General features: G+C 38.8%; 1 protein-coding gene across 4 annotated transcripts in view; it reads left to right on the top strand.

The window, feature by feature from the left end:
• The window catches only part of LOC145665010 (klaroid protein-like), a 168,294-nt gene that overhangs the window by 52,953 nt on the left and 88,172 nt on the right, over nucleotides 1-27,169 (top strand). The window contains exon 1 of one of the 4 annotated variants that reach the window (XM_081732201.1): nucleotides 21,720-21,859. The exons of the other annotated variants lie outside the window; for them this stretch is intronic. Coding sequence (XP_081588327.1) covers nucleotides 21,828-21,859 — 32 coding nt within the window. The 5' untranslated portion in view covers nucleotides 21,720-21,827. Of the gene's footprint in view, nucleotides 1-21,719; nucleotides 21,860-27,169 lie in introns of those variants that run through there. 4 annotated transcript variants of the gene reach the window in all.

Here is a 27,169-nt window from a genome sequence, read left to right as displayed (position 1 = left end):
ATGCCCACCTCAAGCTTGTAGTCTAGAATCGAATCAGGAATTCATCACACCACGGATGAGTGCGCAATCTAATAGTGGACTATAAGGTTTTCTCAATATATATGGAATTCTCTGGTTATCGGTTAAACATGACTTGCGTGCGAATAGCGTAACGAAATATATAACATTAACCAAGGAATTTAGAAGTAAGTGGCTTCATATAGAAATAAGCATATATCCAAAAATACGGTATGATCTCAGAAGTGGAAATTAAAAAAAAAAAAAAAAAAACAATGATTCTATGTGTTTGGTGTAACGTTTTATGGACCATTGATAACGATGTGTGAAATCCAATTTATCAAGGTATGCATGGTATATTGTTTTGGATGTGGCGTGACCTATCGTGACCACACCCAAGTCATTGCATGAAGAGATGGAAAGAGCGCCAGAAGATCCTCAAGGAAGGTCGGGAACTACAGTTACTACTAGTAGTAGGCGGTAATCCACGAGATCCATTTTCGTCAACCACTCCACTCCATTCCAGTTACTCAGTTGCTCAGTCTTTATTTTTATTTTATTTTTTTTTTTTATTTCTGTTGAGTCAATGGTGTGCTCTGTTTATCTTCATGTCAAATGAATGAATGAGGAGGATATAATAAGGGTGGATCATCCATCACTCAGTGTTTGTGCCTTCCGGTATTGATGCCGTGGTCCTGTGCCGACAATCTATCCGCAGTTTCGATCTCTGATCAGTGCTAACTGTGAACAAAGCATGGTAGAGTATATGTCACCGAAATTATTTAAATAAATAATAAGTATTGTGATACCTTACGGACCATTTTTGTTAATATCAAGTTAATTAGGGAAAACTAGGACATCCTTTTGCTTTTTCGTATCCTTATGCTGCTTATTTTTTTAGTGCGTTGATGTTTTAATTAACTTTTACTCAAATTAATCGAGCGTGATTAACCCTTTGATATATCAAATTAATATAATTTCAGTTTGCTTTTCGTATCCTTATATAGGTTATTTTTTTAATTATTTTTCCTTTTAATCGAGTGTGATACCAGTTTAATTGACCAGTTTTTAATTGAATCTTTTAGTCAAGTTAATTAAACGGGATATCAATTTAATTAACCAGGTATTAACGAAACCCTTACACTATTTATTTATAGATATGCATGGTGTTTTAATCGAATCTTTAATTAATTTAACTAACCGTTGATTACAATGTGCAATTTACTCTTTACATTCTTTGAAAGTATGTATTATGAAACTACATGTAAAGTATTCGGATTAGTACAGCGCCCTGGATTATATATATATATATATATATATATATATATATATATATATATATATATACTCAAGTCCTCATGGTCCCGGGTCCGATTGCTTCCCAATTTTCGGCGAGCACCCAACGTCGGCGTCGTGAGGCAAACTGGGGAGTCACGTGAATAAAAGACGTGACAAATACTAGGTCTAGATAGCTCCTGATACGTTTGTTAGAGACTGGGCGACGTAGCGTGCTGATGACCTCTTCGTAGCTAAGCTGGACTTAGTTCAGCCGGTCGCTAACAGATGGCGTTGGAGTGGCTTAGGTCCATAAGGGCTGTCATGCCAGTGGTTATATATACACACCAATTAGACTATATGAGAATAATGAATGAATAGGTGATTAATGAAAGTAATGGTTGTGAAAATAATTTTTGAGCGAAAACAAAGTGCGCAACTCACTTTAAACTTTTATTTATTTTCTTCCCTCTCATTTCGATATTTCAAATGTATACTTACGACTTAACATGGATACTGACGCCAGATAATAGATAACGTAATTATGGTTGATATGTAATTTTTTTTTAAAAAAAACATGATAGTGTATGTCTCCAGTCAACATTTTCTCCAATATGAAAATTTAGATTCCAATACATGTTCCGTCCTCCTTACGGGATTATAAGCGTTTGATAATATACAGACAAGAACTTTACCAACGTGCTTTTAGATAGAGACTAGTTTTGATTGAGGTTATCAAAATGCCTGTTTGTTTGTTCTTAGATCTAGTCTCAGATGCAGGAAGACTTGAATGTTAACGGTGGTCACTGTGTGGTAGTTGATTCATTCTAAAAGTTTCATGTGCTGCTGTTCCATAAAGAAAGAGCCTCCGATATCTGTCGTGTTACCTTTGTGAAATACCAGATGTATGTTGGGGAAGGTCGTGTGAGGAATAGCATTTGCTGAGATATATTTTTACCCCATCGAGCAGAGCAGGGGATGCGTTTTTGTCAGTGTGGAGATCGACAGGAATAGCAAGTATAAAGCAGATGCTCCCTGTGTGGCAGAGGGGTTGGAGGAGACTTCGTTACAAGCTCCGTCACCTTTCCAGACTGGATGATATACGAACTAAACAACGGACAGAGAGATAAAGCATGAGGTATGGAACAGAAATACACAGAATTTATTTTTAAAAATACTTCCAGGGCAATATTTTACGGTAATTACTAGTTCATACTAGTATATAAATTAGTTGTAGATAATAAATCTTGATGTGTACGTAGGTTATTTTTTTGTACATATTTTTGGGCATTACCGGCATATTTGTCCTTAGAGACGGGGTCCCTAGGGAGCACATTCTCAGGATACAGCTAAGGAAGGAAACGATCTGGAACCGTTCCGGAAACGGTCTGGGGAGGGGTATTATGGCTCAGTGGTAAATCGCTTACCTCTGGTGCGTGAGGTCCCTGGTTCGATCCTCGGCGAAGTAAGTTTGTGGTGGACAACATCGTGCCCGTGGGTTTTCTTGTTTCCTCCCACAATCTTATTCACCAGTTCCTCCATCATCATCGTCTCTCTTAGCCTCAAGAACATAATTGAAAATTTCATTTCATTTGCAACCTATATGTTAGATACCATCCCGGCATTTGGGTGGTGTGAATGAGGAAAATTCAGGAAAAACCACTCAGAATAGTTGTCTAAGAAAGCTGTTGCACCTTTTTGACCGACTAATCTTTATACGTAGAGTACGGAGCATAGACTACAAAAAGCGACTAAAACCATTGGAAATATGGATACGGGAACGAAAAAGTAATAAGAAAACGTTGAAGAAAAATGGGAGGAAGCAGTAATATCTGATTTAGTTAAAAAGCTAGAAATTATTAAGAGAAATATGATAGAAAGCAAATAATAAAATCTTCAGTTTATCGTTTCACATCTGTGTCTTTTTTTAGGCTAAAGAAAAACAGATGATAAACGTAAGCTAGTGATTATGGAAGATTCATGAACGTGATATTGCTTGCCACAAATTCATATACCATTGGTTGGAATCAGGGGCTCTTCGCATCAGAGATGTGCTCCCGGTGCATCCTCACATGATAAAAATGAAAATGAATTGAAATTTTCTAGGTTAACGTCCCACAGTTATGCCTTTTAGACTAAGGGAGGCGATGACTAAGGCAACTGAATGATGATCGAAGAATCGGTATAATGAGAATGTGGGAGGAAACAGGAGTACCACGAGAAAATCCAGGAATACAATATTGTCCACCACAAACTTATTGGTTCTGGGATCAAACCAAGAACCCCACGCATCAGAGGTAAGCACTCTACCACTAAGCCACCGTGCCACCCTCATATGATAGAAGCTTGTTATGTAAAGTTTAAGGTTCCCTTAGCACCGAGGCTTTAGAAGATGTGCTTCTCGGGCCGCACTGGCTCAGTGGTAGAGCATTCACCTTTTGTGTGGGCGGTCCCTGACGCACCAAGTGGATTTTGTGATGGACAAACACTGTGTGCGTGGGTTTTCTCTTGTTTCTTCCCATCTTCTTCATTGCGCCATTTTATTCCTTTCTGATCATCTCATTTAGCCTAGCCGGCATAATCGTAGAACGTAAAACTGGAAGATGTGCTTCTCAGCATAACATAAAACTCCAAGCAGGAATCGAAGTCCTATTTCCCATGCTGATGACGTATATGCTAACCGCATAGCCTCGGGACAGCTGATATCAACGAAGGAAATGTAAGATCATTGATGTTGATAGTGTTGGATTCTCAGGAATAAAAGAAAACCTCTCAGTCGGTGTGTAACGCTAATTCATAATAGTCAAGAGTCGTTGTAATAGGTGTCACACTATGCGCCACGTGACACACCACTAGATGGCGCCAGCGTGTAGGCAGTTTGCAGATGCAAAACTATTATGATGATTTCATTGCAACCTAAAAACTGTATATTGTTTCAATTTAATTAAACGGCGTGACAAACATCTTGGCATTTGAAGGCGGCGCTTGAAGTTCCCTTTAAATGCTGCGAGCACATGAGAGGCTAGCGGTATTGTCATTTATTTTGTACGTACACATCCACATCTATCCTCTGCCAACTGATCGCGCTGTAGTTTGTCTGCTTAGCCATAGCCACACCCCTTAGCATTCGGCAACGTCGCGTCAGAGCTTGCGTTTTATTCGCTGATCGATGATGAATCCCAGTAAAACCAGAATCAACCGGGACATCAGACTGATCTGTTGGAATGCAGATGGCATCAAAACTCAACACGATGAGTTCACGGACTTCCTGACCAGGGAGAGTGTCGACGTCGCGCTCGTCAGCGAGACCTGGCTCAAGCCTCACGACATCTTCCGTATCAGGAATTACGTCGTCTACAGAACAGATCGACCAGGCATCAAAGGTGGCACGGCAGTCATCATCAAGAGACAGATCCCACACGATCCACTCCCACTACCAGCCATGCAGTCAATAGAAGCTACAGGCCTAACCCTACACTCACCGGAGGGACCGATGCACTTGATCTCGGCGTACAAGCCTCCAGCTCAGCCACTTCACGCCCCGGACCTCCAGCTGCTAAGAAGACTGGGTCACCGCATCTTCATCGGTGGTGACCTAAACTGTAAACATCCGGAATGGAATTCCCGTGTGTCCAACGTTAACGGCAGAGCACTCCAACGAGCGCTGAGAGGAATAGACCTCATACCAGCAGCACCCACGGAGCCCACCTTCTATCCGAAGAACGGGAACCTGCCTGATATACTGGATATGACGCTGACAGCCAATGTAGCAATCCTGGAGGGACCAGATGCCATCCATACGCTACAGTCGGATCATATTCCAGTGATAACAACCGTAGCCATCAGGCACTACACACCTGCAGACCAACTACCGCAGGAGAAGACCACCGACTGGAACCTGTACACACGGCTACTGGCCGATATGGTGGACACACAACTTCCAGTGGGAACACCGACGGAGATAGATGCAGCGACCCAGTCTCTGACATCAACAATGAAGTCTGCGTTACGTCTGGCAACAACTCGGGCGACGAAACACCAAGGGCAGTAGGCAGACCACGAAGAACTTCGCACCACTGCACTGGTACACATGAAAAGATGGGCGCGGAAGAAGTGGCAAACTTCGAGGCAACCGCAATACAAACAACTGTGGAACGCTCTCACTGCCAGGGTGAAGAAGAGACTGAGGAGACTCAAAATCCAGAAATGGGACAAGACGCTGCAAGAACTGGACGCACCATCGCCGGACTTCTGGAGGTTCCTACGCTCCATCACGAATCCCCAAGGACCGACCCGTACGCAGCCGATTCGAGGCCCACAAGGAATGGCATATTCCGCTCCAGATCAAGCTGAACTCTTCGCGGCTCATTGGGAAGACACGTTCAAGGAACATCAGATCCAACCGGATCCAGCCACCTTGAAAGCAGTAGAGGAAAGCCTACGGCTCATCCAACGACCAACCCAATGCCCGGCAGACCAACTGACCACGCCAAGAGAGGTTCAGCAACTGATCAGAAGAATACACCCCAAGCGAGCAGCCGGAGCAGACAAGATACCTCCTCTAGCAATCAAGCATGCACCACGGAAAGTAATAGTCCTCCTATGTAGAATTATCAACGGTATCCTTCAAACAGGCCATTACCCTTCCTGCTGGAAGGAGGGCAGACTGATAATGATACCGAAAGGAAAAGGATCAAGATCAGAAATGAAGAATCACAGGCCAATAAGCCTCTTGTCACATATCAGCAAGGTGGCCGAAAGGGTCATCCAGAGAAGAATTCTCCAGCAGACAGAAGAACTGAACATAGTGCCGCAGCACCAGTTCGGATTCAGATCTGGCCATAGCACGACCCTGCAACTGGTCAGCGTAACAGAAAACATCACGCACCAGTTCAATGCTGGAGGCCACACTCTGGGAATTTTCCTCGACATCGAGAAAGCCTTCGATAGAGTGTGGAACTCCAGACTCATCCACAAACTCAGGATAGTAGGAATACCGCCTTACCTAGTCAAAGTGATCCACAGCTACCTCCAGCATCGCACCTTCAAGGTGCCCCATGCTGGGGCAACAGCAGCACCAAGACAGATTAGAGCAGGGGTCCCACAAGGATCATGCATATCCCCCGTGCTATACAGCATATACACAGCCGACCTCCCGACGACTGCGCGCACAATGACAGCCACCTTTGCTGATGACACTGCGATCTTCGCGAGTAACCACAACCGGAGATATGCAGAAGTGGCACTCCAGAGGCATCTGAACTACATAGAGGACTGGACCAGGAAGTGGAAAATCAAAATTAACCCAGCGAAGACAGCGCTCGTCGACTTCGGAAAACATCGCAAGAGGAGGAACTACAACCTGACGTTGCACGGTACTCATCTTGAACAGCAACCACAGGCCAAATACCTAGGAGTCATCCTAGACAGAAAGTTGACGTTTGGCCAACACATCAACGAAACGACAGCAGCTGCCACAAGGAGATGCAAAGCTCTCCTTCCGATTCTCCTCAGTCCACAACTGTCCCATGAAGCACGAAGAAATGTGTACGTAATGCGCATTCGTCCCCTACTGCTGTACGCGCACCCAGCCTGGGAGTATGCAGCGCAATCCCACCTTCGGCGCCTCCAGACAGTGCAAAACAAAGCAGCAAGAGCGATAACAGGCCATTCCCTGGACACACCAACAGCGCAAATACATGAAGACTTGGAACTGCCTCTCCTCAGCGAGGTAAGGCAAACGCTTTCGACAAGATTCTGGGCCAACGTCCGCACACAAACGAACCCAGCAGTCGCCCAGATTGGAAACAGACCACCACCGCCAAGAAGAACTTATCCAATGCCAGGCCCGCGTTAGGCTAGACAGAAGAGTGCACAAAGGACTCGCGACAGTTGCAGTCCTTCAGAACAGTTACGTCAGCATCCAGCAGCCAAGTCAATACCACACATGGAAGGCAGGAGCTTAGGCTCGCAACTTCACGCAGAAAACCGTCAAGAAATCTCAATGCTCAATGCCAAGATGTTTGTCACAGGCTTTAGTTGTAAATGGATACTGATGATACTGAAGCTAAACGTGCTCTGCTATTGGTTATTAAGACAAGGGACGTAACTCTATTTAGATTTGAGAATTAATACTTGTTTAACATCAAGTTAGTTGCAGGACGAACTTTTAATAAATGTAAACAGTTACAACTTTTAATTGAGCACGTTTTTAATCTGTTGTATACAGCGAATAGGCTTGAGGAGCAACTTGTAAGTAATACAATATGATTATTATTATGATGGCATTAGCGTATATTGTATTAGTATTGACATTTCGTTATTTTTGAATCTGCGAAACTCGGAAAAAAAAAAGGAGGGAAGTTACATTCTTTATGAACAAGAATATCGTTGAAGTTTCTCACGAAAGGGAAATAAATAAAGCTCTTTTCTACACCAGGACAATACACAAGACGGTCGTTTCGTTAAAAGTAATATCGGGACCATTACTTGTGTTTCAATCCTAGGTAAGTAGGGCCTACTTCTGTAGCAAATTCGAACACGGGATTACGCACGCACGTTAGCCATTGTCAGTTGGAATATATTTGCGAATGATACCTATCTGAATAATATAATTTTAATCTTGAATGAAATAGATAAAATAAATGGCTTTTCAACTATGTTCTTGACCTTTTCGAAGTTTGCACCATTAATCCGTCAAAATTGTTTCTGATCAGATATATATATCACACTTTCTTATGTGTTCGCTTTTTCCCCTTATAATTGTTTCGTTTTTATTACAATTATTTTACTTTTTTGGTTATTCTAAATCAACCTGATTCTTCATTTCATGAGTATTTATGCAACCCTTCGCTTGAGCTAGCCTTGGAATATTATTCGTTTCAAGTACAGTACTTACGTAATTTATGTTTACTTTACTGAATATAAAGAAATGAATTTATACTTTAACGCCCTATGACTATTCACCGGTGCTAAGGGAGACAGACTATGATGATAATTATAATAATGAAATGATAGAATGGAGAAAATGGAAGGTAAGGGGAGAACCCTGTGAAAATCTATGCACACGGTTTTTGTCCACCTCAAAATGCACTCGACGCGAACTGGGATTGAATCAAAGATTCTATGCACCAGAGTTATGGGGCCACGGTGGCTCATTGGTAATGGGTTCACCTCTGGTGCATGGGATTCCAGGTTCGATCCCAGCTAACGCCAAGTGGACTTTGTGGTGGACAAACACGGTGTGCGTGGGTTTTCTCGAGGTTCTCTCGTTTCCTCCCCCTTCATTCCACAATTTCTCACCATCACCGTCTCCGTTAGCGTACATGACATCAACGTGGGACGTAAAACTGAAAGATTTCATTTCATTTTCTACGGACCAGATGTGAGCATTCTACCACTGAGTCACCGCGGCCCCAATACTTGGGTTAAAGTTTCATGCATCGCAGTCCCAGTTTCTGAATTCATATACCAGAGAATCATGGCTTCCATTTCACAATACGTATGAGCAGATACAATGCATTTATTTGTAGTAGACTATGTGTGTAGTTAATTAAGAAACGTGAACGTCGCTTTCTCTGTATGTTCTGAACATACTGCAGACTCACTTCCGTGTTTATCTTTGAATAAATGTATAGCCATCAGTTGAAAGTCACAGTTGTTCGTTTAGGGAACAAGAACTTTACGAAGCCAGACGTACATTTTAAGAAGTTTTCATAGAAATCCTCTTAAAAAGGTTGTCTCCAGATTTGTTTAGTTGTCTACGTAGTTGATTTTTTCCCCATTCTTTTTCTGAGGTGAGGTAATCCGACGTTCCCAGCGTTGGTGTGACAGGGGAAAGTAGATGATCTAAGTGTGGTTTATGAGTAAAGCAACCGTCTCCTGCATTTTGATGCATTTACCTACTTGATCACGATGTCGCTTTCACCCTCTAGTTGGTTCTAATTCTCATTCGAGAGTTGGACTCGCTCTTCTTCAAATGTCAAGATTGTTCCAGACTGTCGTATAATAAAACAGTATTGTGCGTTTTCTTTTTAATTGTTTTTGGGGATCATGTCTCTCGTTAACCGTTTAGGGATTGATGGTCTACGTATATATACATGGTGGTTACATATATATATATATATATATATATATATATATATATATATATATATATATATATATATATATATATATATATATATACCATACATGTATATTGTTTTAAAAAAACTCATTTAACATGTATTTCTGTTAATTTGTTTTATTGTTCAGTCGTACATGCATTGCGAAACAGATCGCGCGTGTTTTGAGAAGGAGCTCGTAAAGTTAGTGGGGGTCATGACATCATCTGTTTGGTCTTCAAGAGTAACACAGGGCCGGTGCAGAGGGGCCTGAACTATGTTTTTTTCAGAAAACATCCGCATTTTCCTGGAATTCTCCTTTTTAGGTATATGATATGGATATTTGAATGGTACCGTTTGAAAAGTTGTTTTATTCTAAAGAATGAGATACGAACCACAATCATAGGAAAAGTAGTTATACAGTAGCTGCTTGACTGAAAGTCCTAATATCTACCTTAAAAATCCGAAAATCCCGACATCCCAAAAGGGTTAAACCTTCTTCCTTTCAGCAGTATATATAGAAGACTGTAATTTCAGTGGTGTGATTTTACTGACTTCTCAAGTCTGATTTAAAATGTCCTTTACTTCATGGAAATTAAATTTTGCGATGTTCAATTTTTAATATTAAATTTATAATGCGAATTCAATTTGCAGAAGCATGCTATATTTAACTATAGGCCCTATTTGAACAAGAAATTAGCAAAATTAAACCATTAGTTTCAATTTATTCTAAAGTAAACAGAAGAACAATAATTGTCCATATAAATCAATAAGCTAAAAAGCTGAGGTGGTGCAGCTGTTGAACACGATTTAAAGAATGCAAGAAAGGATGTGGAACTTTGTAATATGGATGTTTAAAATACTGACTAACGTTCTCTTCAGGGGGCCGCGGTGGCTCAGTTGTAGAGCGTTCACCTCTGGTGCACGGGGTCCTTGGTTCGATCCCACTCGCACCAAGTGAACTTTGGTGGACAAACACTGTATGCGTGCGATTTCTTGAGGTTCTCCCGTTTCCTTCCACTTTCTTCATCGCACCATTTCGTTCATTTCTTACTATCACCGTCTCCTTTAGCCTAGCCAGCATAATCGTGGGACACAAAACTCAAACATTTCATATTTTTTTCGTTCTCTTCAGTGCAGAAGTTTCGGGTACGAACTCCAGTGTAAGTGTGTATTTCGAATATCACGTTAAGCTTTAGTCCCATGGCCTCTGTGATGATATGGGGCATTAAGATGAATGTAAAGTTCCACAGATATCATACAGTGGGACTCCTCGTCGGGTTATTGTCTGTGTTTTTGTGCTTTTCCTACCAGTTGATATGGATTACCTTAGAAATAGAATCATAGCAGCGGTGAAATCAGTGGAAGGTACTAGCTCGGGAGGAATGCAGGCACCGCGTCGATAATGTCCATTCGGCAGGTGAATGGCACATAGAGCACGTGTTATAACATATCTTATACGTGGATAATTTTAAATCAGTATTCCGCGCAAATACTATATTTCTCTACTGTCATAACCTAAGAGAATCCGAAGAACTCATGTGTATTTTTTTTTTTTTAAGTTTAACGTCCCATAATTATTTCTTTTAGGCTAAAAGATGTGATTTTGTTTATCGTCGCTTTTAGCAGCGAGGCTGAGGCGTTCAAAGCAAGAGTGGTCCATGTTACGAAAGCATTATTTGAATAAAAATGGCCTCGAAGTGTTACATCTCTCATGATTAGAATATGTGACGTTAGAATACCGTTGTGTATAGCTTTTCAGTCAGTTCAGATATTTTTCGAACAAATAATTTTACATTGTTCTGACCTGTGGGTACCAATATCTCAAAAATGTAACATAGATCACTCTTGCTTCCACCGCCTCATATAAGACGTTGACCTGCAGTTTAACGTTAGATCCGAACTACCTGAGCTCCCTCCGGGAGTCGAACCCGGGTCTCTCACGCCAAAGGCGCGAACGCTGACCGCTTAACCACGAGAGGGCACTTTTAGGCTAAAAGAGACTGAAATTAATGAAAGTGAACGAACATAGTTATTTTCTTGTGCTCTCCCACCGGCAGTCGGACCGGGCGCGCGCGTTATAGCACGGCCAACAAGAGATGGTCTCTGACGTTTCTTACCACATGCGGTGGGACATTGAAGCCCCTACTTTGATATCAGTGTTACCAACCACGATCACTCTGTCTTATACCATTAATTACATTGCCACTACAGTTGCACCGAAAAAACCTTGACACGCGAGTAGTGGCAATGTCACTGCGAGCTGTCAGAGACGTTCTCTTACTGGACGCACTATAGTCAGTAGATCACCGGGGAGGGTTTAGAATTCACTTGTACGGGGGCCGCGGTGGCTCAGTGGTAAAGCGTTCACCTCTGGTGCTTGGGGTCCTAGGTTCAAACCCTGCTCCCGCCAAGTGAACTTTGTGGTGGACAAACACCGTGTGCGTGGGTTTTCTCGGGGTTCTCCCGTTTCTTCCCACTTTCTTCATTCCACCATTTCATTCATTTCTCATCATCACCGTTTCCTTTAGCCTAACCGGCATATCCGTGGGACGTAAAACTCAAAAATTTCATTTTTTGTATTTTCGAAATTGTAACTCTTTTTTTTTAAAGTAAAATCTAAAAAAGCAAGTAGTTTTGAATACTGCTGACAGGTATGCAAGGAGTAAGTAAGGATAATAGTCCTGATTTTCCACTTCTTTTTATTCTTAAGAAAGTCTAAATTGCGTCCAGAATTCATCAGTCCGGATGATTGGAGTTTGATTGTATATTGCTTATGAAAGAAAGACCAGTTTTTTTCTTTTCTTTTAATAACTATATCAAGCTGGAATGACAATAGAAATCTGCATATTGAAAAGAAAAGAAAAGAAAGATCACGAATAGTATAAATCAAGTTATGAATACAAATGTCAAGAATAAATTTACGAATGCAAATGTAGAGATGTATGAACCACACTTCTTCACGTGATTGATGGTGATTATTCTGGATTTATGGAATACACCTGTACAGTGCGAAAAATTGTTATGGAAAATGTTATTCAATTCCTAAGAAATTGGGAAAACATTTTAAGAAACGTGATTTCAAATGAAGTAATAATAAGCAATTCCAAAATGTTTCTCGCATGTTGCTCTGAAAACATCCAAATGGCTTGTCGTATTCCTGTCACGTTTCAACGTCTTTTGCTCTCGGGGCATTCCTATTTCATTGCATGTAGTCCCTAATTATAGTTTAGTTTATTACATCCAGCTTTTCGATTGGTCGAAGGTCATAAATGTCGTCGAATCATATCACGTATTTCGTGAATGAAACTGCTCTCCTTCCATCTGTTGGTTACCTTGTTAAACGTAACAAATAGACCTATTTCGGTTTGTCTTTATTTGAATTGTTCTAGACATATTACACTCGCCATTTTGCACCAATATCTTTTGAACTTGTTTTATATGACTGAATTGTTATTAAATGGAAATAATTCTTTAACAATTTAGTAATATAAACAACTAATTTTCAGGTTCTAAGAAAACTTGCTTGATCATTTGACCGTGAACACACTTACTTTTGATGGTGTGGAATGCCTGGGTTCGATTCCTGAATGGGAGCTCATGTGGTTCTGATCCTACGTGAAGCAGTTGGTCCACCACGTCTCATATAGTCTCGCTGCTAAAACCAACCAGCAGTTCTTTTGAATCAGTTTTAATAACTGGAGGTCGAGATGGCTCAGTGGTAGAGCGTTGACCATTGGTGCACGGGGTCCTTGGTTTGATCCCAGCTCGCTCCAAGTGAGCTTTGAGGTAGACACTCACTGAGGTGTGTTGGGGTTTTCTCGGGCTTCTCCCTTTCCCTCCCACCTTTTCATTCTTTTCTCATCCTCACCGTCTCTAGCCTAGCCGGCATAACCGTAGGACGTGAAACTTAAAAGAATTCAGTTCATTAATAACTTAATTGTGACCACAATATGTTTCGGCACTTGTTAATTCTACAACAATTTGAGTATAATTTAAGGAACGAAATGATATACAAGAACTATCAAATGCTCTCCTAAAGTTATTATTATTATTACATCTCGGTTTAAACCGGTTTTAACTTTGTGATCTGGCGGCCGCCTTTAGCCAATACAGATTGTATGCAATTTGAAAAAAAAAAAAAAAAAAACTGATCATTATGACGAGTGTCCATAATTACCGATTTTTGTTTGTTAAAAAGATATTATTATTATTATTATTATTATTATTTCGAATTATATTTAGTTATTTGGAATGGTATAACTAGCAAACAAAATTGAGTCAGTCAAAAATGTTTTATTAGGCTACTATATGCCATAAAATGAATAGAGTTTACTACTCACGTAGTTATGAGTACTGGAATCAATTTTTGGGATTAGAGGCATTAAGTGACAGGAGAAAACTTATTGAAGGAGATTTTATTCAGACTAGACAATAGATATCATAGTGAGTACTGCTTACATAATATAAGAGTACCAATGTGTAATACGAGAAATGGATCAACATCTCTTGTGAATCCAAAATTGTAATTTTAAGAAGAATGATCAGTCCTTGTAAACATTGTTCTAAGAGATCATGGGCCTTATGCAGAGTCGTTCTGACATGTGATTAGTGCCATACTAAAGAGCTCGACTAACATGTTTCCTGCAGTAGTCAGGCTTTTAGTATGACGCTAATCATACGTCAAAACGACTCTGCATAAGGCGGCATATGTTTATCCCTTTAGCTGTTAAAAATTTCTAAAAACAAAGATAGTTAAACTAAAATTTACCGTTTCTGGGTATAACGGTAAAATTTAGTGTTATGTCTGGGTATAACAAACGGTTCTGTGAAACTCGAAATATTTTAACAACCGGTTCTAGCAAACCGGCTGAATAGCACCACTGCTTATAACCGTATAAGAGACAAGAAATAAAGAAAGGGGTAATTTTAATCAAAGCTAAGTCTATTATAATTGTTCGCCCATAAACAAAGAGAAATAAAAGAAAATAATCGATGAAAGAAGAGTCTGATAAATGTGAAGACCTTTGTAAATACAAAAGATTGTATTTGCTGTAACAGACTATGCTAGTATGTTGAGGATGGGACAACATTTATGCAGTCATCAGTATGTTCTACCATTGCGTGATGTTCTCCTTTCGCAGTTGAAGGCCTTATTTCACGGACACTCGCACGAATCCTCATTCACAGGGCAAACAGAGGAATATAGATGTTTGCTTAGATGAAATTGCGTTGAGATCTGCATGTGAAATGTAAAATATAATATATTGGTATTCAGATGGAACCATACAAGCATTGCGTGGCAATTAATATTCAGAACTTAACGTGAAACAAAGCTCCTTCTGTTGTAGCACTGTGTAGATATCTTCTCTTGACATCATGAGAGCTTCTGATGAGCGAGTTTTCAAGCATCGTTTGCTATTTTACAATGTTGGTAGATGTTGTATTCGCAGATGTAGTACCGTATCACAAAATTGTATTGCTTCAGAAAGAAGATCTATTCATATTTTCAGGCTGTTTATCGTTTATTATTGGTACACAGCTATCCTTTCCTGGTGACCAAGTGGCTGGAGCCTTTGATGTACAGGGTTCCTGGTTTGATTTCAGGATGATTGGATCTTAAACTGTAGGCGCATGTCTCACATACTCTCGTTGCTGAAAAGCGACGCTAAACCTCTCGTACCTCTCCAACTGACTTATTGGACTAATTTTTCATACTCAGTGTATCCACCTACAATATAATACCACCAATTTAATTCTTTTTTCTTTTTTATGCATACAAAATTCAACTGATCTTTACATAATATTAAACACTACCGTCTCTCCCTGCCTGAAGTTAATTTTTCTATTTTTTTTTTTTTTACTTGTAAATACTTTAAAACAATATTAACTTTACTATAAAGTACATTAACAATTATATAAGTCTACATATACTATTATACATAACTTCCTTATAATCTGTTTATCTTTTCTTTAATCTTTACCCAAAAGTTCAAGTATTCTCTCCTCTGAGCCATTAAATTTCTTCAAATTCGAAAAGCTATATGTTCCTTCAAAACAATCTTATATGGCTTCAAATTGGCTAACCTAGGCTCATCTGAGAATAAATCTATCAACTTTGGCTTAACATACATGGGTAAGTCATCCCTAGCTTGCTCAGAATCTATTATATATTGTTTAGTAATACAGTTTGAACTCTCATTTTTTTTTTTTTTTTTTTTTAAATGAAACAGTTACTTACATTAAAACTATTTGAGTTGACAAGAGTTTCAGTACCAACTTTATCCTTTAAACACATTATATTGTTCTGAAGCTCTAGGACAACGTTGTATTTATACAAAAAAAAAAAAAAAAAGCACCAATCAACAAATCAACATGAAGACCATCAACAACAAATGTAAAAATGTTGAACACCCTGTCATTTATTATTATATTTAGTTCCTGGCAACTTTTTACATTTTGCTTAACATTATTTACAAATCCAGACAATATCACATTTTTTGCAGAATTCAGTTTTGCTTTAGGCATTATTGCAACAATTTTATCCCATGCTTTCTTTGATAAAATAGAGCACTCGCTACCAGTGTCAATAATACATGTAAACTGCAGTAACTTAGCGTGAAGGTTTGAAATGGGTAGGCTGAAATTAGATTCGTAGCTAGAGGGTGGCTAGGAGGGGCCCAGTCTCCTGAAACTTGCAATTTTCGTTGTATGTATATATAAGTGTGAAGTGAATTTAAGTTGCCCCTCCCCCCAAAACAGTATCCCGCCCTTATTTAAACGATCACGTCTTAGTGTTCTGACTACACTGTAATGCTTGATAGAAAAAATGCTAATTCATGCAATATATTTTTCATACAATCCAAGAAAAGGTATAAGAATGGTTCTGCTTCATATTTCCCTTACATATACGGTTTCCTTACATATGCAATACTCGCATATCACACATACACTGTATTACTGTTTCAAAGAAACAAATGAAGACGGATAGCTATAGGACGATCTTAAGTGTAACTTCCTCAAATCATAGACAAACTTAAGCACTTCACCCACAACAACACATATCAGCATACTAATGGAAAACAGTGGAGCAGTAGCTCACAGTCAATTGATGGTTTTTACAGAAAAAGCTATTTTTAGATTGAAAGTATGAAAAAAAGAAACTATAAATCATTTGAGGTCTTCTTCAGTATCGATCTTCGAAAAACTTGCGGATAGCAACGCAACGCAAAAAATACAACATAACTGCTATGTCAATTCTTGAAAACTAAAATGTAAATTTTACGCTCTGATAACGCAAACCAGTACGCAATAAGGTCCCTGATGAATTAATACCATTCATAATAACATAACATTTTTATTCTCTCTGTCTCCCTTTTTTTTCTTGGTCAAAACTCGTTACTGAATGTGAGCTTCTAAATTTTTCATAGTCTTTGTTCTATAGTTTCTTACAAGACGGCATCCTGTCGCTTTTCTTTCCCTAAACACCCGAAAGGCTAGCCTTTAGTCATCTTCGTGAGTATTCGTCCACTTTCGTTGCATCATGTTGAATTTGTATATAACTCAAGAAGTTTTCGTCTGCTGAGGGTGGCGGGAAAGTGATTGTCACCGCCCCGTTCTCCTAATTCCATGAGAGAAGCGGAAGGCTAGCCGCCGATAGCCCTCAATGCGTTCTTGCAGAAGCTTCGCTTCAACTCGCTTGATGTTTAAACAGCGTATTGTAAAATAAATCCATTTTAATAAAATTAATTGTATCAATATCCAAAAGCAACATTTGAGGCTGATGTATAAATAAATGGATAGGCTAAGCCTTATAGCCTTAATGGACACTACGTCCCTGGTAAACTGTAACCCTACAATACTACAACTTGATCGCGGTGAAGAAAATTTACACCTCTCAAAACTCCTTCTCTCAGAACTAAGCAAGAATTCGTCGTCAACAACAAAACAAATTTTTAAGTTGGTGCTAGTTTGTATTTTTGTTTTATCATAACACTCTACCTCACCATTTCTGAATTCAGAAATTTATGTGCCTGACTCTACGCCTAGTCAATCATTTCTAGTTTCATTAGTGTGAAACAGACGATGATCAGGGAAACTACTAGAATCCCTGCCTCTTTCATCTTGTTCTGCACTTACACTATTATCATGCACAGCACCACTTCTACTAAATTCATTCTGTACACTCTCATCATCATTATCATCGTTCCTTTCATATAATCTCGTCTATTTCTTCGTCTCCAATACCATCTGTTATTTCTGTTTGAAAACCTACGATTCCTTCTGTGAAAATACTTCCGTTCGCGAAATTTATTTTTGGTGTACGGCCTATTCTTATCATCAGTACATTGGGTCTCTCTATCCTTTACTTGTACATTCCTTACATCATATTTATTTGTTTTAGCATATCTGTCATTTTGGCTACTTGTTTCTTTAACACGTTTATCATTATCGTAATACTTACAACTATCAACCACACAATTACATCGTGGAATATCCAAACGTTCTAATCAATCAGATCGCACACACACACTGTATTTTAACAAGTGATAGCATTTTACGTACATCATATGGCAACACTGATCACAATAAATACACAGTCTCAAATTCATCAGGACAAGACACTAAGTTCACAAACTTTCGATACACTGACCAAGCATAATCAACAAGTGATTTATACCCTGAAGATTTAAACTTAGATTGATACAAAGCACGAAGTTGTGCAGCTACAATCCTTTTATCAGTATACTTCTCAAGAAAATAGTGTACAAAATCGTTATAAGACCTTATTTTACTCTTCATAGACAAAAACCAACCTTGCGCACTATTAGTAAATTTTCTTTTCCAAGATTCATAAACGATCCCTTTCATTAATGCATCCCATCTCAAAATTTGAGGTCATTTCTTCTAAGAACTTTCGCGGACTTTCAGTCATGATGTCGCCAGAAAACGAAGGGTAAACATTTAATTCTGTTAGTTTAACTGACCTAGATGCTACTACATTGTCACCAAAACGTCTATTAAAGCATACCCTATCGTTATCGAAAACCTCATTATTAGGATTAAACTGCTGTTTCCTTGTCACAACCCTTTCTTAGTTGACAACAATTACCTTTATTTTTTTTCTTTGACCTTTTCAGCTTAAAACAATCTAATTCTGTTTTTTTCTTCGACCGGTCGTATCAGATTTCTCTCCCATGCACGCGAGTCAGCAGGAAAGCCACAACGATGTTTCCCCTAACGTCTGTTACAATCAGCTAAGCACATTTCCTCCCTTGACCTCATACACTCTATTAAGGTGGATCACCACCCGGATGTCAGTACATATTTTAGCTCGTTCCCTTAACTACTTCACAATGAAACGTTATATATTATAAATATTGTACTATAAGATAAAGTTATGTTTCAGCTACACCACAAGACACTGATTCATTTGGTTGTGTCGTCTGATATGAGAAAAATAACATTAAAAAAATATTTGATTCGTTTTACAAAGAGCACACAAGATGGCACTTACTGTTAGATCTTAGTAGAAGTGCTTAGATTTATGAAATGTTTATTTGTATGTGTAAAATATTTTAGAGTAACGATCTTATTACGAAATAGATATATTGTTTGACCGTTTTTCGTGTTATGTTTCACATTTTATTTAAATATTAATTTACATTTAAGGAGGTAGATTTTGAGAAGAAATTTGCGCAGAACGCCATAATGCATTGTTGCCAAATTTGTACGTTTACTGTGGTAGTCACAGTAAGAAAATTCCTGGATCGTAGCGTTGCAGTTCGAGAAGCGGAACTTATCTGTGAATTGCGGTAAGGGTCGAAAACTAATTTCTCCAGTAAATATTCAAGCAGAATTCCATGATTACTTCCTTTATTATCTGGCATCAGTAAACACTCAGCACTATCTGGCAACACTGCATTATTCAAGCAGCGTTTAGCATAGCACCGAGAACACCTAGTGGTACACCTTAATTTTTCGTGAGTTTCAGAACCAGAGTAAGAACTATTACTTCCTACATGTTCAAAATTATTTGATTTAAAATTATCGTTCAAAAATTTTGCAAGAAATTAGGTCCTTCACCTTTTCATTTAAATGGAAAATAAAATCTATTCTTGAACTCTTCATAAGCAGAACAATTCTTATTACTGTTATTAGACACAACATGAGAGTTTAAACTTGTAATACAGTCGGCAACAAAAGTATTATCATTGGACCGCGGTATGTTGCCAAATGCGCCTTGAAAAGATGTACTTAAGCTTGGTTAGTGTTCCTCCTTTGGCGGTTGTGATCTGCACACAAATAAAACACGTCTTCCTGCTTTCCTTCGAGCTCATTTGGCATCTCTGAGCCCTGGTCTTCCACTTCTTCATCTTCTTGACAGATTCTACTTTTAATGGTTGGCTCATTTTCACGAACACACAAGTCGTCTGGCCGCTCTTTGACAAGTTTCTCCAGGGATTCAAATCTCCGTTAATTTTTCCACTTCCTTTTGAAGCTGATCACTTTCCTTTGTGCAAACAGCTCTATTAGAGATTATTCTTACTTTCAGTTCTTTTAACTTGGCGCTGGAACCCAAATACACTCTTTCCTAATCGTTTATGCATTCCTTGCATCTCTTCCTTTATTTCAGCACGAACTTCTCGGACGTTGTTTTTCACTTCAGAACGAACTTCTTGGAGGTTACTATCGAGTCGTGTCATTAAACGTCCAGTTTGTCATCTTTTACCGACTTTTCCTTGCGTGTGTCTTCTTTTGTACATTCGTTACACTTCCATAGAGTATCTGTTGCGAACAATACTACTCCTGCTCCTTTTCACTAACGTTTAAACACTTAAAATGATAGTATTTATTACAAACATCACCACGCACAGAAAGTCCACTATCGTCATAACAAACAGCTTCCGTGCTCGTGTCCGACATTTTTATCAAAATAAACGTGAACACTTAAACCTAAAACATTATAAGTTCCCAATATGGAAATAGCTCTGTTTGTTCACAAACGTCATGAATGCCACCCGAACCAATACGTACTTTTGAATCACGTCGAGGTCACACCAATTTGCAATGTTCATTTTTCTTCTTTATCGAAAGGATAATGTCTTCTGTAATGTCGCATCGACGGGTTAATACGTTTGTACGTTAAACTATTGCTCATTAATATATTGAATAAGTATATTTTGGTATTATCTGTTACAAATGCTACAATGTCGCAGGGACGTCTTAACACTAGGATCATACCTCTCCAAACTCCAACTGACTTATTGGACTAATTTTTCATACTCAGTACATCCAACTACAATATAATACCACCAATTCAGTTTTTTTTTTATGCGTACAAAATAATGTGAGACAAATTTAGTTATTGATCAAGCATCAACTAATGCGCTATTTTAGAAGATTCTTTTACCGCACTAAGCGAATGTTGGGATCGAATTATACCTTTTCCTTTATTATTATTATTATTATTATTATTATTATTATTATTATTATTATTATTATTATTATTATTATTATTATTATTATTATTATTTGACGGGGTCGTTGACTCGTCTCGTCTCAGTACCGAAGTTAATCAAATGTATTAACATAGGGGCTGAAACCCTGTACTTATTCCGACCTCAAACCTTGTTTTCCGCACCAATGGGCTACTTACTATCTCATTAAAGGACTACTTTACTAATGAATTAATCACAGGGGTGCTTGAAATTTTTAATAGTGTTCTTACTAAACATCATCTAGTTCTCTTCAAGCTGTGTGATGTCAATCGAAAGCAGTGGCGTACACAAAGTGGTTTCGAAGTTTAATCCCTTCTTCAGCAGAACAGACAAATAGAAGTTTACTGTATTACGATATAGGACTATACACAGAAATCATCCTTGTCTTAAAAAGGAATGAAATAGAGCACTTCAAACCCTCATTCCTTTGATGAAATTCTACGTATGCCAGTACTTGAAAGAAATCATTCTTCCAAAATATGCTAGTGTGCTACAATCTTGAAAATATGGACTATACTTTCGCAAATACATGAAGAAGAAACGTGTGTTGTTGTGCAGTCCTATCTGGAACAATATAAGAAGAACGGGAAATATGTTAGCTTTAAGCGAAAACTAGACAATAATATTAAATACGTTTTTGTTGTTAGTGCGGTTGTAGAATTGTTTAGATACGATATAATATTCGACGACCGATTCCTTGTATTTTTTTGTTGATTTCATTTGCTATCGTCTGCATAGCAGCGTTATCTCCGTATTTTTAGTAGCATCCAGCTCAACGAGAAAGGTTGATGACCGTTGAACCCAGCTGCGCGGGAATTTCAGTTTTCTTTCGTAAGTTTCTCGTATTGACGTTTGCATCCTACATGTTCAGGCTTGTATTGTATTTGTCGTTTCATTTGATCATAGTTTTATGGGAATTTGTAGCACATAATAGTGAGTGCGTAGAACTATGCCAGTGGAAACAAGACAGAAGAAACGAAGGTACGTGTGCATATTGATCGAAGTAATTGGACACCATACTGAGCTGTTTCATAAATATTTTTATAAAAGTCATAGATACTTTGAATTTCGTATTACCTGCTTGGTGAAAGGTGACTATAGTAGGTCTATTTCTTTATCATGAAAATGGGTTATTCATAGTAGCTGAACAGTTACTGTGAATATTAAATGTATTAAATGTATGCTGTAAATACAACTCACAGCATATATTAAATGTATGCTGTGAGTTGTATTACCAAATTTATCTGCCGGAGCGCTTGATGGGAGATAAGGAAACCAAGAAAAAAAAGAAAAAGCATAAACACAAAACTGAAATCAAATTATGAATGCTATTTGAATATTATATAGTGAAGCAATACATAACAGAAGCAGCTATAGCATTTTTTTTTTTTAATTCAGATTTCATTTATTATTATGTATCAGTTTCACTTCTGTTATTAAACTACTGGATAGAACTAAGTAGTGTATCAGTGTTCATAAAAATACATTCATTATTTTTAAGAAAATGAAGTTCAAAGACTGCATTTCATGTAAACACATGAAATTTCAAGTTCCTAATTATGTTGCAGCTACGAAACAAATTAAGCCAATTTGAACTATCATTCAATTTTTGGAGATTTGAGTTTCGTTGCGCTTCGTAGATTTAGTTGTTTTAATTCGTGTATAAGAAATGAAACTTTTCGACCAATTTTCTACTTCCTATAGAAAATTATAACGTTGTTTGAAGCATGGTTTTTATCTGTGAATATGAGAAAAGAAAAGGACAACATTTAAAACAAGAAGTCTAATCTTTGATTCACTTTTTATGGGTCCAAAAATCGTACTTGCATGTTGTACATATATATTATTCGGATTTATTTATGAACATTTACGATGGTTGCGGAAATCCGCAATTATCGATGTAATTTTGTAGGAAGTCAGCGACTTAGTACTGAATCCATGTTAGCCTAAGGCTAGAAGTTATTATAACCAATAATAAAATTGTGGTTTTTCTTCTGTTGTTTTTATGTTCGTTGCGGTTGTTTTGAATTTAGTGGTTTTGTGTTGTTGCGTTTTAACGGTCGTCGAGGAGATCAGTCTTGTATTTGTGTTGGGATGCACTCTGAAGACATGACCAACAGCGTTATCGATTTTACTCTGAACTTGAGAGCTCGTTGCCCTAGTTTTCAGTTCTCCGTTTCTCTCTTCGTACCTTTCGACTCCTCTATTGTTTTTGTATGTCAGGAAACGTAAGCGTAAATTGATACGTTGGAAAGGGCCTATTCATTTTCATTGCATATCCATTTCGTTTTTTTATGCGAGATGGCATGTATCGTACGCAAACATACTCCATGTAAACAGAAATAAATTGAATTTAAGATCAAGTAATATTCCGTTCTGTTGCCTTTTACATAAGACTTCCAAGTAAGGATCACGACTCTCATTGGTTAGTTAATTGAGATATTTTTTGCTATGGTAATAAAGCTTTGTGTCTTTTGAGGGACAAGGTGGCTCAGTGGTAGAGCGCTTACCTCCGGTGCGTGGGCTTCCTGGTTCGAGCCCCGTCCAAGTAAATTTGTAATGGACAACATCGTGTCCGTGGCTTTTCTCAGGCTACTCCCGTTTCCTCTCTCATTTTTATTCCACCGATTTTTTCATCATCATTCACTTGCCTTAATCGTCGTCTCCCTTATTTTAAAGGCATATTCGCGGGACGTTCAACTGAAAGATTTCATTTTGCCATTTTGATATAATACGATGTATATGTTTGTTGAAGCTTTCACACGATCTCCAATGCTTGGAATTGAAGTCAGTCAAAAATGAGCGTTTACACCCATCGCAATATACACACTTAATTTCCTTTCAATATTCTACAATAGATTTCGTAAAATAAAATAATTTTATTTTAGTGAATATGGCGTATTTTGTGAGGATTCCCAATCATCTTTGTTGATGGAGCAGAAATGGACAAATAATCCCATCCTCTTTAAAGTGTTTTTGTGAGAACTTCGTAACAATTCTTCGACTTCGTAAAACATGTGTGTTTCGCTTGACATTAGAGTTACTCGTATAGTTCGGGGTTGAAATCGGGATAGTGAAAAGGAAAAGGAAGGATGGTTCGCTTCAACAATCCACAGCATCTCTATTTTAATAATAATATTTTTTTAAAGTTTATCTCACACTCAAATGGCTCTGGGATCTCCATGCCCCCCAAATAAAAACTAGTAGAAGAGACAGTAGTTGGTTTCGAAACCAAGATAACTTGCTTTGTAGACTAAATTTAATTTAATTTAGCTTTTTAAAAGTATCATTTTAGTATAATTAAAGTTTTGTTGTGTCATTTTGAATGAAAAATAATATTCCCTCCCAAAAAAAATCTCATGGCCGCAACCTGTGCTCTAAAACTTGTTTGTGTGCACGCCTGCTGGGATCGAATTAGGTATACTTCGCATCTATTTCAGTACCGTGTCCTCCTGCTAAGGTTGCCTTTGCATACGAGACAAAAGTGTTGAGATGCATTTTGTGTTATGGCACTGAGTTCCGTGTAGACACTGTGTATGTAGTTGCCAAACAGTAGAAGGGTCGGGCTAGTTCACGTACGATGGAAAAATGAAAATGAAATCTTTGAGTTTTACGTCCCATGCGTACAGGAGCGTCATTTCAGACTTCGCTTGAGTGGGGCAACAGCACCACCGACGTAAGGTTTTCACGTTTTCTACTACTATATTAGTATACAATCGATTAAAATATGTGTGTTCCTCACTCTTGGGGGGGGGCAATTGCCCCTTCCTGCCCCCTAAATGACGCCCCTCCATGCTTGTGCCGTGTAGGCTGAAGGAGATGGTGATGAGAATTAATAAAATGGTGAAATGAAGAAAGTGGGAGGAAACGGGAGAAACCAGAGAAAACCTACGCACATGGTGTTTGTCCACCACAAAGCCCACTTGGCGCGAACCAGGGACTCCATGCACCTGAGGTAAACGCTCTACCACTAAGCCACCGCGGCCCCACGCACTTTGAAAATTAATATCAAGTGGTGTGTATCGTAGGAAAAACAATTATCTAATATAGTTGTATTTGATGACATTGTTGCGTTCTGAAACCAGTTTGTCAAAGGACGAGTAAAAGTGATGAAGGTGAGGAAAACGTCATCCATACATTCCTCATTGCAGCAGCAGCTTTTAGGTCAAGGTCTTTGCCCAGAGCACGAGGAGGTTAAATCGAGCAGTGACGTAATTGCTGATTTCTTCCCTCTTTGCCAAGAAAGTGTGGAAAAAGCCTTTCGCTTCAGCCAAAGACGTGGGAGGAACAACCGCCAGTGCCAAGCGGAAGTGCTCCCAAACTAGTTCCAAATATTGCGTAATAAACGGAATTTCTGGCGTTTGAAAACAGTTCACCTACTGCAAACATTCGCTCTGTTATTTAGGAAACACTGCAACTGATTCTAATGTATATATTAGAAGCAGTTGCAGTGTTTCCTAAATTACAGAGCGAATGTTTGCATATATATAAAATTCATAATGAGAATTTTGTAACATCACTTCAGATTGATAACGTAATAATGACAAATCACTAACAGGGGCGTCTTTTCTGACTTCGCTTGAGGGGGGGCAAGAGCACCACCGACATATGACTTTCACGTTTTGTACCAGTACATTAGTAGACAATCGATTAAAGTATATGTATTCCTCACTCTTGGGGGGGGCGGTTTCCCCCTCCTGCCCCTCTTCAATGACGCCCCTGTTCACTAACTAAATTAAAACCTAAAGGGCCATATGCAGAGTTCTTCTGACATGTGATTAGTGCCATACTAAAGCGTTCGACTTACATATGCTTCCTGCAGAAGTCGGATAGCATGACGCTAATCATTTGTCAAAACTACTCTGCATAAGGCGGAAAGTCTTTAATTTGTGCCTATGGGACACGGGTGTACCATAGATGGATGGATCATTACAGGATCGTAAGTTGTGACCGAACATCACGCTCATCCTGTCACTCCGACATCATACTCACTCAGCCTTACGCTTACATAATCATTTCGACATTATGCTCACTCAGTCTCCCTTTTACATCATTTCGACATTATGTTCACTCAGTCTCCCGTTTACATCATTTCGACATGCTCACATTATTTCAACATCATGCTTACCCAACCTCTCGCTCACATCATTTCGACATCATGCTCACTCAACCTGACATCACCGTTTCGATATCTTGCTCATATCATTTCGATATCATGTTCACTTAACCTCATGCTCGTATCATCATTTCGACATCATGCTCATCCAACCTCACGCTCAGATAATCATTTCGATATCATACTCAGTCAACCTTATACTCACATCATTTCGACACAACGCTCACTTCGTGACGTTGAGGTCGGGTGAGCCAGGTTTTTTGAATACGTGAGCGCAGATATGATGAGTTCGGTCACCTTCATGGGGACGTAATCACAGGTCTTGAAAATAAACACCTTGTATCATTTGTCGTTTTGACATATATGAGGTAGGCCATTATGGTGCATGACTTGTATAAATTATCAAGATTAACTCTGTTTGCATTGGTGTTTGCTGGAAGTCTCAAGGAGTCAGTAGTATTTAGTTTGTATAGTGATGGGTTTCCAACTTTAAACCCCTGTGACAGCTGAATGGTTTCCAAAAGGGAGACGCTTCCGCTAAGGGTTTACTATAGATGACAGGAGTATATATGAATGGGTATGGAGGAAAGGGAGAGACAACTAACTCAGCACACTTGGAACACGTTAAGAATTTCCGCTCAGTGGAGAGAGAAGAGGGTGCTCAGGAGGCACTTGACAAAACCACTGTACCATGTCTTCCATTCTTATTAAATGTTAACTTTTTAGAAAGTATAGTACTTACAGCGTTTAAATGATACGAAATTAGAATAATGAAGGAAGTTTGGTTTATTATGCAGTGAAATTACCTTAAAATTAGTTCGGCAGTCTTCAAGATAGAGAAAATACATTGTTGTCCAACAAAATACCCATGCAATTATCTTACTGTCAGTTGTGAAGTATATCTCAAGTATTACACATTATGCAGGGAATGAATGAAATGAAATCTAAGTTTTACGTCCCACAGTTATGCCGGTTAGGCTAAAGGAGACGGTGATGATGAGAGATGAGTGAAATAGTGGAATAAACAAAGTGGGAGGAAACGGGAGAACCCCGAGAAAACCCACGAGCACGGTGTTTGTCCACCACAAAGTCCACACGGCGCGAGCTGGGATCGAACCAGGGACCCCAAGCACCGGAGGTGAACGCTCTACCACTGAGCCACCTATGCAGGGAAT

The sequence above is a fragment of the Thermobia domestica genome, chromosome 11, assembly GCF_964235325.1.
Source record: "Thermobia domestica chromosome 11, izTheDome1.hap1.1, whole genome shotgun sequence".
Taxonomy (NCBI): domain Eukaryota; kingdom Metazoa; phylum Arthropoda; class Insecta; order Zygentoma; family Lepismatidae; genus Thermobia; species Thermobia domestica.
Note: the sequence above shows the minus strand (reverse complement) of the source record. Positions and strands in the feature narration are given on the sequence as shown.